The sequence below is a fragment of the Watersipora subatra genome, chromosome 1, assembly GCF_963576615.1.
Source record: "Watersipora subatra chromosome 1, tzWatSuba1.1, whole genome shotgun sequence".
NCBI classification, from domain to species: Eukaryota; Metazoa; Bryozoa; class Gymnolaemata; order Cheilostomatida; family Watersiporidae; genus Watersipora; species Watersipora subatra.
In genome coordinates, this window is record NC_088708.1 from 23,681,245 (window position 1) to 23,695,554 (window position 14,310).

At 35.5% G+C, this 14,310-nt stretch overlaps 1 protein-coding gene across 1 annotated transcript; it reads left to right on the forward strand.

The window, feature by feature from the left end:
- Positions 1-483: 483 nt before the first annotated feature.
- On the forward strand, positions 484-12,025 carry LOC137400423 (NADH dehydrogenase [ubiquinone] 1 alpha subcomplex subunit 10, mitochondrial-like). Its single transcript, XM_068086752.1, has 8 exons — positions 484-1,086; positions 1,329-1,415; positions 1,552-1,676; positions 1,764-1,852; positions 2,408-2,471; positions 2,693-2,808; positions 4,364-4,484; positions 11,727-12,025. The coding sequence occupies exons 1-8, from the start codon at positions 540-542 to the stop codon at positions 11,838-11,840; spliced, it is 1,263 nt and encodes a 420-aa protein (XP_067942853.1). The 5' UTR covers positions 484-539; the 3' UTR covers positions 11,841-12,025.
- The last annotated feature ends 2,285 nt before the right edge of the window (positions 12,026-14,310 follow it).

Here is a 14,310-nt window from a genome sequence, read left to right on the forward strand (position 1 = left end):
GGCTACCGTGTTCACCACAAAAATACTATGGATTAGTATAGGTAATTTCGAGGGTTTCTGTTTAGCAGCAGGCTCCCGAGCGCGTTAGGTTCCCTACATCCTTGACAAAAAGAACACAGTCTGAACGTCCGTTGTTCGTCGGTCTCCCGTTCTACCAGTAAAAAAAGTCTAAACGCTCTGCAATGTCAACGCCTTATCTAACGCCTATTTTCTATGTCTTTGCCGGTCATAAACATATGAATTGTTCGGCAAATGTTACGATAATTCGCCACAACTAATTAGAAAAAATAAGTCTTTATTGCTCTATTTTATTCAGGTGTGTTTTTGTAAAATTATTACTAAAATTGACAAATGTTTTGATGCTTTAAAGATGTCACATTAAACATTTAATTAAATGACAAACAAAACGGTACAGTTAAAAAGATCAATATAAATATGACGAGTCTATTGTTGGTCCGGGCGAGTTTTAGCGTTAGCCGTAGATGCACAAATTATTAAGTTAGCGGCTGGCAGAATGTAGATAGCCAACAGGCTTCAAAATGTCTACGCTAGCTGTGCGTTGCAGCACTAAAATATTTGGATCAAAATTTGCTGGACCATGCAGAACTTTAGGTGTTACCTTTTTTCAATCAGCTGGGATAACCTCGCCTGGTGGCCAAACTTGGAAAAGAGAAAATAAGCCCTTCAACTACAGAAGTAAAAAGTTGTCTATGTTTCAACAAATCTTTGATCGTACTCTCACTCGAATGGACGAAAACTCAAAAGTAATAATTGTAGACGGTCCTATAGCATCAGGAAAAACAGAGTTTGCCAAAAAATTGGCAAAAGAACTCGACTTCAAGTTTGTGGGGCAATCGAATCCTCAGAATGTAAGCGCTTTTGGAAAACGTCATTTCACTTCTGATGATTCTAACCAGTTTTTTCTTGGTCCCGTTGTTAAAAATTATGATTTGGAGACGTTATTAAAAGATTCTGTGAAACCTGATCGCACTCGCGCATGTAGTCGTGCTGCCGGGCTGCAGCAACATTTCTTCACGGCTCGCCTTTGCACGTATAACGATGCTCTTCTGCATCTGCTAAGTACAGGTAAGTTATAGTCATACGTTTGTGACTATTACACTCGCTTTATTTTTGTATAAAACTTTAAATCCGAATTTATGGGTAAATTGTCAAGAGAGCATCTCCTTCATGGTCTGTAATGTATTTTCTTCTTTGCTAAAATTTCTTACAATAAAACATAGTACACTATTAGTTCAATCATGTTTAAACTATCATTAACTTGTTATAACCAGTTTATTGTTAGGATATATCAAAGTTGCTTTTTATAGGACAAGGAATTGTGTGTGTGCGGTCTCCATGGAGCGACAGAGTTTTTGCAAATGCATTGGCAGATACTGGCTACATATCAAGAGCTTGTAAGTGAAGATTTGTATGTTTTAACAATATTGACAACAGTAAATATTAAATCATTTTTTATGTTTGACCTTAGTTCACACAAGCCATTACTAATTGTTAGCTCAACTACTTCTAAATGCATTTTTAATTCCATAGGCTTCAATTACTTCGAGGACGAACTCTACCCGAACCATACCATTGAATATCCACGACCACACATCGCTATCTATCTTGATGCCAATGTTGAAGACACAAAAGAAAACATAAAGAGAAGGAATGATGTACGGATGTCCATAACTAGCCTTCAATCTTTAACTGCTGAATGTATTTGGGGACAGTCTATTATGTAATACTATTTGCTGTTGCAGGAATGGGAGAACAACAGCTTGATATTTAGTGATACTTTCCTGACATCCATAGAGGAAAGTTATAAAAGTGTGGTTCTTCCTATCTATGAGTATGTTGCCTAATTATTATTCAACTTTGTGCATATGAATTGTTTGCATAATGGTCTGGTTACACAATGTGATGCTTTGCACACCAAAGCATATTTTTGATGCCTGTGGCATGAGGTCAACAATTTAGGTAGTGTTTTTTTAAAACAGGCTTTACATTATTGCTGTTTCATCTGCTATATACATGTATATAGCTGATGTATATATTGTTTGTATATTGCTGTATATATAGATGTTTTGTTGCCTATGTATATATACACAGGCAACAAAACTAAGTCTGTCATTTTGATAATTCATGTCTAATGACAATGAGAAAAGGTTGCTAAAAGATCTCAAGTGTACAACTGCTTGGCCAATATACAACCAATAGAAATATTTAAACAATTGGGGTTTTGTATAAAGCCTTCGGGATGAAAAATTGACAAGATTTATTGATCGGTGTATCAAAGTTACGTTTTTCATTTCTGCAAAACTGCTACTTTAAACTTAGGGTCGCGTAGTTCGGTTTAAATGACGCATTATTTCTTTCTTTGCTTACATATTTTGAATACTTTTAGACACCACAATGAGCTGCTGATTTATCCATCAATCCAAGACATTACAGATCATGAAATTTCCTTGGTATGTTAACCCCATTCAAGGAACGCTGATATTTTAGAAGTGGAGGAATGTCAACCTGCACAGTTCAACTTACATCAAATGTTTTGTTTTTCTTTATAACCGTTTACAAATACAACAGCAACTCTGTAATGATGTTTACAAATACAACAGCAACTCTGTAATGATGTTTGTTGCTAGGGAAAGATAAACTAGTTGAAACCTGCAAATGCACCATATTTTAGGTGGTTGACGACATTGAGGCTCTTGGTCCATTAGAACACAGTGGTATTTCTGATGATCATTTTCTTGAAGACTGGAAGTATTTGCGGGACGAGGAGTTGGCCCATAAGCGCCGTCTGTAGGTATTATTTATGGGATAGAATTTTCTTTTTGATATATTGATGAGCTTTAAAACCTGTCGCTGTAGGAAACAAATGCATCAGTCTTGTGAAGTTTTCCATCCATAAATAGTCCTTATACAAAAATGGCGGAAAAATGTGTTCAATCAGCCAAACTTCACATTTAAACCTTAAGTAATGCTGCTCATTTTAAAGTTTAAGTTTTGCTACCAATTTTAAGGTCATGCAAAAGCCGAAACTATCGATGACCTTAAATTGTCTGTAAATGCCAACCTTGTCAGTTCATCAGACGAATAATAACTAATAATGCTATGAATAATGATGATAATAATAATGCATATATTAATCATATTATGTTGTAAAGATATTTGCAAGATAAGATAACATAATATACTACATTTTTGTTATTATTTCATAATTTGTTCCATACGGGCTGATTGCCTGGCATGGCACCCGTAATAAAGAAGTTTTGCATATAAAGTTCATTTTTAATTAGCATATGTAATATTTACCATTGTAACTTTTATATGAAAGTACTTGTTTATTTTTGTGTGTCCAACCAATGCATAATTCAAATATTTGAAAGCTCGAACACAGCTAAAACAGATCATTGAAAGACATTTTGTATGTTACACCTTTACGCAAAATTTTAAATTGCTTACAAACAGTAGCAGGTAATGTAGTTGCCATTGGTTAAACTTTTTTACTCGTTGTTATTGAGTAACTTAAATTAGTAACTTCACTTGATATTTTAATCTTTGCTATACAAACGGCCATGTCAGTCGGCAGCCAGCTAAGAGCGTTAGGAAAAAGATTACACTGCACAGAAACTGAGGCAGTATTTGCAGATGCGCAGAAGTGAAACCAAGCGCACTACTATAGAACCATGCAGCCACTTTGCCACTCTTCGAAATAATACATATATATATAATATATATATGTAAATCCCAGTGTTTGTCGTCTGAATATTTAGTTAAAACGACCAAGTTTTAAAAACGAAAAGGGACCAAATTTGAATTCGGAACTTCAGTTTGTTAGACAGGCGAGCTAACTTACCAAGCATCGTGGCCTACTTGCGATTCAATGGAATAATTGTGCACATAGTTATCACGCCGGTTAAAATATTCACGCTCGAAGCGCTTGAGAAAAGACTATTGGTTAGTACTAAAGACTTGCTTTCGTTAGACTTGGAGACTTGGTTACTTCTATGTTATAGATCATTATGTGTACCATGCTTATTATAGTAAAGATTTAGACTAGCTTAAGTTACTCAAATTCATTTGGTAACTATTTTATTACCCGTGCAATGCCAGGCTCTCTACTAGCTTTGTGTATAATCATTACACATCGTGATCTATCACAGCGCACTGAACTGCAAGCATGCTTATTTTAACCAATCGCTATCAACTGGACATACGGTGTACAAAAAACAAATACTGAGATTTATATATATATATATATATAGATCAAGGAACAAACTGTCTTACAAGCTGCTGTATGAGATATTCAATGCAGCAATTGCAGTTAATATGTCTATAAACATGCGACTTGTAGCTATGAAGACTTGCAAATACCTGAGTATGTAGAAGCCCACTGTCTAGTGTCTGGCCTACCCGAACTGCTTATCGAAGAAGACTGGCAATGTGAGGATTACCTTGACATCGCTAATACATTGGTAAGGCTCTGATTTTTATTTGCTCGTTATAACATCTAAACTTAATTTGTTGCATTCATCATTATATCACCATGTATATGGTTATTATTCTTGGTATGACTCCTTTTTTCAAGTACATCATACCTCAACATCGAGCTTAATACGTTTCAGCACTGAGTTTGTATGTCAATGTTTTCATATCTCAAAGCGATATTTTCTGTAAAAACAAATACAACTCGATTCGTTCCCATACTACGGAGATAAACCTATAGAAAAACACTAGGTATTACGATAAAAAAATGTGTTTTAATTGTAATTACTATCTACACTCACAAATTAACACATACCTCTTTAGTAGTTATGATCTGCAATAAAATGTAACATTACTATGTGCCAAAGATGGGTATTTGAGTTATCATGCTTGCTCGAGTAAGCTTAAAGGCTGGTTCACACTATATCACTGTTGTCCTTTCAGCTTTCATCGTCGACTATGCACATCCTTAACTATGTGTACCGTGAAAAGATGGCATCGACGGATAAACACTGTCGAAAAAGTTTGCAGCTGTCAATCTTTTCCGATAGTTTGCCGGAGTATAGACAACAGCCTGTATAATGTGCGTGATTTCGATGATGGTGATTCGTGAATTGCGTTATCTATACAGTAGAAGCTTCTATAATGTATACCTCCTATATCATAAATTCCAAATAACTTTAATAATAATAGCTTTCTCCTACGTAAAAATTCCATTCAATGTAAAGAGCCAAATCAGGTAAGTTCTCAAATTCGATTTGAAAGTTAATCTATCTCGCCGCACTTGCCAAAGAAAAAACGACGTGCATATAGCAATATACCTACATGTTATATACGTATACAACTTTTGCAACAATCTAGTTCGCTGTGATACATCGTCAGATATGTCGACAAAACACAGAATAGGGTAGCTGCGTAATTGTTTCTGAATAGAAAGCCGATCGATTGGTACAGGTGTAGCGGCGTCAGTCCACCAATCCGAATGTCAAGATTTGGTGTATCGTCGAAAGTTTTCTTTTATTCTAACCTTGACACCTGGATACAGATAGATGACGAGCAGGTAGTACCGTTTTTTTGCAAACTATTTTGTTGTGTTTGTAGACAGATAAAATATTTGTTACTAATTTTACTTTCAAGAGTACACATTGCTCAAGTTTTTTCATTTTGTATGCCCAAAGGGGTGTGTTTGAAAATATCTTGGAACGGATTAAGCAATTTACATGCATTTTATTGTTCTTAAAACGTAAAATCCTTATAACGTAAATGTTCATGGAGATGGATTATTTACGTTTTAGGAGCCCATACTGTATATCCGTTTGTAATATTGCTGTGGGACTAGTATTTGTTTTGAGCACGCGGCGAGAACGAGGTTGTGTCAGGACAAATTAAACAAGAAAAATGAAAACGGATGCAAACAACAGCGTGTGTAGCGGATTCTACTGGGATTTTGCAACAGCTGAAACTGTTGGGCTGTGTACAATCATATCTGTTCATTTTACAATCATGCAATCACGTTTCCACCTAATACCTATCATACGCATCACACTATCAACCTATTTTCATTACGACACGTTATTGGCAGCAAGGTGCAAAGTACAAATATCGCTATAATCACATCATCTTAAACAATTCTAAGCACAGGGCGCAGTTGGCCACAGAATATGATTCAGGCAGTGTTTTGTCAGCATTTGCAAAATAGAAAAAAATCGTTTGACGATGATTCTGCAGGAAATTATCTGGACCTTCTGCTTGGGGATTGGCAGGGGTTGGTGGCCCAGGTTCGATAACCAATGAGACAAAACCCTTGTTTTTTTGTTTCGTTTTTGTTTACTGAATTCTCCCCTGAAGCTCTGGTAGATGATAAGCTCTCCTGGTCAGTAGGCATCAATATCTTCAGCTGATCACCAGCAATTTATTTCACTCTCATCTATATTGAGTGTTCACGTTTAAATACATTAGTCTACTCACCAACAACTATTTACTTAGTGCAAGCGAAGGAGAACAAAATTAACATCAATTATCATTTATGTCTCAATTTATATTCTTGCATTGTGATTTGTGTTTTATTCATGTTAACCATTTTCCTATAGACTTCACGTTGCTGACTCTAATAGGAAAATACAATATAAAAACAATGTCAACAAACAAATCAAGCTGCCTCTTATTGTTATATATTAGATAGCATCAGTAAAGCGCCAAGCTCTCTAATTAAGCTTGCAGGGTGTCTAGCAGACCCAAACTGCTATAGCGTGTGTTTATTTACTGTATGATAGTGTGAACATTGTTATCACTGAAGATCATCAGAATGTTTTGGCATCAACACCGAGACACGGCGATATAGTGTGATCCAGCCTTCAAGGCTCACCTCATCTATGAATTGAATTGATTCTCTGGTATCTTTTACTTACTACAAAATCAAATTGACTCTGCACATCCTACCAGGATAAATTGACGTGAATCTGCCATTTACTGTCAGTATAGACGAATTGACTCTATTCTCTATTTTCAATAAGTGAGATGACTCGAGCCTAAATGCACCAATGCTTCCCTTTATTAATGCTTCTCTTTATTATTACTAGCTCTATGATTATTATTTTATTGATGGAAAATCCATCACGTACAGTTATATCCTAAGTAACCCAATCTGTTATTTGATGTGCACCAAAGCGAAGACGTCTGTGCAGTCCAATGTTGCCAGCAGCACATGTTTTCACAAGACCTCGATATCACTGTGTATATTTTATTGATCGATAATATTCTGCGCTACTAATATATTCCATTCGATTCCAAAATGAATATGGTTCTATCCAAACTATATAGCTCTATCGTTTGTCTGCGCACTGACAATAAGCTTATGATGTTTTTATTGCTATGCGGCAATTTTGTAATGTATGTATAGATACTAGTCATTGAGAAAGGTAGGTTTATTTTACACTTATATTGTCATGCTTATAGTTATTGCTTTCTCTTTATGGATATTGAGTACTTGTCTCAACTCTTTCTTTACCGAAGTCTTTATAACAGCTGGGCCGTTGCACCTACATGTATACAAAAACATTGATCATGACACACAGAGTTTACAGATCTACCCAAAACTTTCCAATAAATTCAGAATGTTGGGTTATCATTTTGCCAAACAAAAATGAACCAGTTGCAGTAAAACCTTGATTTAAACACCGCCTTTATTGTAATACCACCCCTATTTGATCGCAACTACATTTAGCAAAAGGGTTGAAAATTGAACACCACCCTTTAATAGAACGCCGCTTCTATTTGAGCACCACTTCTGTTTGACATTTTCTATCTTTATGAACCCATAATAGTAAGTGATCAGTAAAAAGTGCCCACAAAGTGGTGCTAATAATGACTCGGTTACATAACTAATTCGTTCGTGTTTGCTGTTCGTACCGAAGTCCATTTTTAACTCTAAAGCTTTCAGTTTTTTCTTTAAAACTTTGATTGCAATGCCATAGAAATACTAGCTATGTCAAACTAACGGTAGTTTTTTGTGTATTGCGGTCTTGATACCTCGATGCATGTAAAAATGGTTGAAAATTGCGACGATGTTTGTACTAATTCCAAACTATAACTTCTGCCTAGCTCGCAAATGGCTAAAAGTTTATCTTCATTTTCATGAAAGGTTTTTCAAATAGCAGCACATAACAGCTTTGCTTCGCTAAAAATTGTTTGGGCGCTAATATTAACTAGTTAAGTAGCGCAGGGAAAAAATTTGAGATCAGCAGACATTGTTGAAGGTATTAAACAGCCAGAGGATTAAATGGTTTCATATGAAAGCAACAATCAGAACGCAACTGTCTAAACAAACAATGCAAATATTTGTTTCAAAAATGTTAATTTTTGTTTTTGCATGTATTATAATTATGGCTTGTTTATGTCACTTGTTCGTGAATATATATTTGTAACATGTATATGTGTATTTTTCAAAGAATGTCTGTCACTCCGGCTATAATAGCGCACCCTGATTATTTTACCGATGCGGCCACACGTTTTGATGCCCCTGTTAAGAAATATATCTCGTAAGATTCAATTACTATATCTGGGGTCAAGGCCAATTTTTCTCACGCGGACAATTATATCGTTTTTGTGGAACGAGCCTCTACATTTTCCCACTGTTCAATCAGACAAAGACATTCCGATATCTCATTTTTACATTTGTACCAATGTCGAAAGGTACCAGTATCGTCGTATTCAAAGTTTTGATTGATAGCTTCTGGTGGAACAGTAACCTTTTTTATACACACACACACACTTCTATGCAAGAATTGTTATTATTAATTCTACACATTCAGGATTTTTATTTTGTTTTCTCAGATTGTATTTATTGTATCATCACCGAATCATATTTTATTGTAATCATAGCAAAACTGACTTAATTTAGCTATTACTTGCTAATTATTTCCCATTTACATCTAAACCTTTTTATAGTCGTTTTGTTTTTTTAAAATTTATTTGACTAGCACGAAACATTTTTCTCATGATATGAAGTTTAAAAGTTGTTTGATAAAGTTTGAAAACCTTTACAGTTGTTTTTATTTTCTCTCATAATTTATTTCAATTACACAAAACACTTTTCTTATGATATGTAGTTTGAAAGTTAGAATGGCAAATGTTGTTATATGTTAAATACAAATCAATTTTCTGACCAAAGACTTTATTATCCGGTCAACGCCGGGTAACACAGCTAGTTGGATATATTATATAACTTATAAATTTGCAGGTTTATTGCATATTATTTTATAGCATCAAAAGATTATTTAAACTCGGCTTACAATGGATCCATGCTCATAATTCCTCTTCTATTGCACATAAAAGCTAGTTTTGGTTGCAAACTGTGGCAAACATATGAGCAATGTGCAATGAGTTTTTTATGCAACATTGTTAAATATAGTCATAAACTACAAATACGCCTTCAAATTTATAACGAAACAGAAAATTGAAAGCTCCAACAAATTGCAACGCAGGCTAGAAGATCATCGTAGGTAAATTGCAAGCAATAGATTTGAACTGGTAGAGATATTTCTCAGCTTCCCCAATGCATATTTATTTAGAGATACCTATACGACAAGTTGGAGGTAAGTTATAGTAAGTTTATTGCATGCAAAATGGTTACTCCGCCCAAAGGAGAACGCTAAGTATAGGCGACATTCGTCTTGCCTGTAAAAAGGTAAAATTTAGCATCCCAAAATTCTGATGAGCTATTTGAAAAATACAACACGGCCCTCTATTTGAACGCCACCTCTAATAAAACACCACTGCATAGAAGGGTTGGAAAATAGAGTGCCATGGCATTCAAATAGAGGTCTTGCTGTAGCTTTTCTTTTACTCGGAAATCACTGCATAAATAGCGCTCTCCAATTTTTTTCATTTCTGGTTTAGGGTGGATGAAAAGAAAAATTGTAAAGTGACCTAAACGTATTTGTGCTAGTGAAATTCTTCAACACTGGACTCAAGATATTTTTGACCACTACATCTGTATATTAGAGGGTGGGTGTCTGTATTTTGGTCAAAATTCAAAGACGATAGCGTTTTCTTTTGCAGCTGGTTTCATTAAACTACAAAAAGTATTAAACATTCTTTTTGTTTGTCAAATGTATTGATTCTTGTGCAGAATTTTTTGCTGACTCTAAAAAACTGTAAAGTTCTGTTACAGAATCTCTAGTTTTTATATCACAAAAAAACTGAGTGTACGCCAGCAAAAGATTTTCGGCATGATGCAATTCTATCGGGACAAACAACGAAACCTGTAGTGAAAGAAAGGGTTGATATGTGCTATACAAATAGTCAAGGGACTAAGCTAATGCAATGTAAATAATTGAGCGATTGTGGATTATTGTTATTTTAATATATTGCCATGAGCCAATTTTAGGTAAGAATTGATAGAGTTGATTTGGTCTATTTGGGAGAATTGAATCGGTTCATTAAAGTTAGGATAGCTAAAAAATTGAGAATTGAGTTGTGGTGTTTTGCAGTGAAATGTATCGATTTTTACACGGCTTATGATGCAAAAGAATTGTAAATTGGATTATTAATTTTTGGATGAGGACTGAATGGAGTCGTTTCGTAAAGCCTTATAAACATCTCTGTTATGTACAATACTGTATGGAGTTTTTACCTTTGAGACAGACATAGTGCCTAATGGCAGTGTGCGATAGACTTGACAGCACCGCGTTCAGTTCACTAGATATTAGTGACGCTACGTAACATATACTTTGAATTTAACTTAAATGAATGTAGCTTACTAAACATGCACTCCAAGCTAAGTTTTAATCTTTTACTAAACTTAACTCTCTAATTTTGTCTTTGTTTTAATATCTTTTTATGGCTTGGCTCTTTTTGCCTCGCTTTCACTAGAACTTTTTGTGGAACTTCTTAAAACTGATTCGACGAAAATGGCCGAGCGATGTTGTTATCGGAAGCGGCCTTTTGCATACTTAATGGTCGCATTGAGAACCAGCTCATATATCAAAGTTCTCATTTCTCATGCAGAAACTTGCTCGAAATTGTGCTCGTATCCTGATTTTTTTGATATGTTGAGCACTCCTACCCTATGTCGAGGTATGACTGTACCGTACCCTATTTTGTTTCCTTGCACCAGCATAGCCAACTATCGATATCATTTTTGATATCCAGTATTATGTGCTTGCCAAAAAAAGTAAATTCATCTTAGTTTACTAAAGCAAAACTTAGAATAAGTTTTGTACCCGTTGCCAAAATGTACACAATACCCTTTGGTTGCAGAACATTTCTGGTAAATCATGTTATCGTGCTTATTAATAATTTTTATTTATTTTTGATGTGACCAGTTTGAGTATAACAGACAAAAAGGTAGAGTTTACCACTCCTAGCTATTCTAAAAATATTTCGCTTGAATAAACTATAGTATGTATCTCTTTTTGTGTATAGTTGACTATATTTGAGTGTACTAAGGTAGGAAAATCCGATTCAAAGTTGCTGTTTTTTGAAAATTGCAAAACTATCTAGTCATATTTTTTAACTGCTAACAGTACGAATGTAATTTCTAATCTACAATTTTCTTTTCACGGAGCTCCTATTAGCATGAATAACTGATGATAATATTTTCAGGCTCTGGGCATGTCCTTGAATACTGTAAAAGTGTTTTTAGCAGCATAGGAGAGTGTAACCTATAATAATCAGACAACATTTGTGTAGGCTATTTTTATCCCTAATCATCTCATCATGCTATATTTTAGGATTCTGACGGTTTTCGTTGGCCTGAGGACAGGTATGACCCTACACTTCCATGGTGGAAGGTTGTAGTCCGAAAACAGCCAACTGAGCGAAGACGATTTTGGGTATCAGCATAGTAGTAACATTTCTATGCCTTTCATGAATATTTGAAATACCGCTTTTGTTCATACCTACTTTGTTTGTCATGTCTTGTGTTGAATAGAGAATGAACTGGCATCATATTCATTAGGTGAACATTAAAATAATAGCCAATTTGGACTTGCATGGCATATTTAAATAAAGTGACTCATGTTTTTCTTCACCGATATGTATGGTTGTGTCATCGGTCCATCTTTATTTCCTTTGAGATTTACTACACGTTCTAGCTATTTATTCAGGTCTAAGGAGTGCAAATATTAATCATCACAGAAATCCTTCAAACGGATCACTTCACCATGGTCTTATCTTTTTAACAATTAGTGCAAGGTTTTATAGAGACTAGCTTTCAACAAATAATATCTATGAAAGCCACTCTTGCTGGTGATGCTAAGGTACCCTGTATCAACCTGCGATTGGTAACTCGTACAATCTGATACTATCTGTGTATGGGTCAGGCCGACGGTGGCTGATCTGTCAACCCCATACAAATGGGGACGGTCAACTGAAAACCTTCATAGACCCAAAACCGACATCTGTAAACATACTGGGCTATATCAGTGATACGCCATGGTAGTATCTAGAGGGCGCTGGATAAACAAACCTATCTGTCAGCCAGAGGACATCCGGTCTAGCGAAAGCTAAAAATCACATCAATAGTTTCATTCTAAAAAATAAATATTAAATGGAGGCAGACGACTGCTAGCTAGTTACAAAGCTGAATGAGGATCTGCTATCTATTGACAAGCGTAAACCATACCGGCTGAGAGAGAGCCTGCATTACCATGCTAGTATTTTATCCTACTAGCTTATGTAAATACTGCGCAAGTGTCTCACTTACATGTAGCTTGTTGATAAATTAATCTGCCATCAGGTTTAATTCCTATAATGGGCTCTAGCGTTGTGAGGCACAAAAAGTTGTGGAGAGGACAATTTCAGCTCACCTGTTTGATGCAAGCGTTATGAAAGTTACGCTGACAGTAGTATGCCAAGGCCTAATTTTGTATTACGTAAAAAGGTTGATGTGAAATTTTTAATCATGAAGGAAAAGGTTGCACATAACCACAATGGGTAAAGTGACTGAATAGTCACATTTCTGCATCAACTGGACTTATCACCAACCAGAGTCCCTGATAAACGCAGTTTTTACACTGAATCCTCCACTCGAATACCAGTGGGTTTTTAGTGTTACACTTTTGTAATATTAAAAAAGGTCTAGCGTATTCAGCAACGAATTTATTGTAAGCTGATTTTGGTTGAGGAAGTGAACACTTTAAAAAAGGTTGCTAAACAACTATTTCACCTTTAAATTTGAAAAAACACAAGGCAATCATGTTAGGTAACTAACTCAAGTTAAAACTATGTTATCAAAGAAGCCCACATAGTAGACTCTTAAATGAACCTCCATGAACAGAAGTACCAAGCAATAGCATTAGTTACTGGACCAACAGTTACCTGTGCGTGATGTATAGGCCCACAGTGTACTAACATGTTGCACAAACGTATTGTGTACTTAGGCTGTACACAACGCATGTTCCAAGCTATATATTGTTGTAATATACATCATCTATGGTTTAGGCAAAAATTTGGAGATGGATTTAGCATTTATTACGTGTTGTCTCAGGAAGGTTGAAACTATCAGGCTTAGTGTTATGAGTAACTAGCACGCTGGCAGTCTTGTGCATCATGAGAGATTATCATGTGTATAGTTTATGTTCACAATTATTCTTTTATGTATAAAATTGTTCGAGTGGTGGTGCTCTTGGCTGGTGACTGGAATATCCAGGTTTGATCCATATATCTTGTAACTTTTTTTCTAATGCTCTTAGCATGGCTACAAATGGACACAGCTCTTAGCATCATAAAGATTATTATAGTAAAGATTGTATGTGCTTCACCTCCCATCTTCTACTTCTGACTGGGTTTGCTGCTAAGGTGTATGTCTGTGCCATGAGTAAAAGACCTTCTAAAATAGGCTGACCTAACTGTGACAACAAAACTGGAGTTTTGTGGATCTCCTATTTGCCACCTTTGTAAGATAGGAAAACTAGTTTATCTCAAGTAGACAGCCTCAAAAATAACTTTACTACAAAAAGTGATTTACCAAGCGGCCTGGAGTTGTCTACCCTACTTACCATTCTGAAGTCTGTAGTAAAAATTACAAATTGTGAGAGCATGTATGGGAATAAAAAAAATGTCTCTGTTAAGGTGCATACACACTAGGCGATATTTAGTGCGATATAGCGCTGCAAGGCTCTAGAACTCGCTTATGCAGAGCGATAACGCTGGACATTCTCTATCACAACTTTATCGCGCGCGAGATGTATTTTGATTGGTTGGTTTTTCCCAAAATGCAATTCTATGGCTGGGAATTTCTTCGTATTGATGTTTACCAACGTACAGCAACAACATTTTGCCATTTTGTTATGATTGAAACATCATCAAAACGAA

Bases quoted from the DNA above. Each gene is read 5' to 3' on its own strand.
- LOC137400423 (XM_068086752.1), top strand. From the start codon at position 540: ATGTCTACGCTAGCTGTGCGTTGCAGCACTAAAATATTTGGATCAAAA. The intron at 1,087-1,328 runs GTAAGTTATAGT...TGCTTTTTATAG, and splicing joins TCTGCATCTGCTAAGTACAG to GACAAGGAATTGTGTGTGTG. The intron at 1,416-1,551 runs GTAAGTGAAGAT...TTAATTCCATAG, and splicing joins TGGCTACATATCAAGAGCTT to GCTTCAATTACTTCGAGGAC.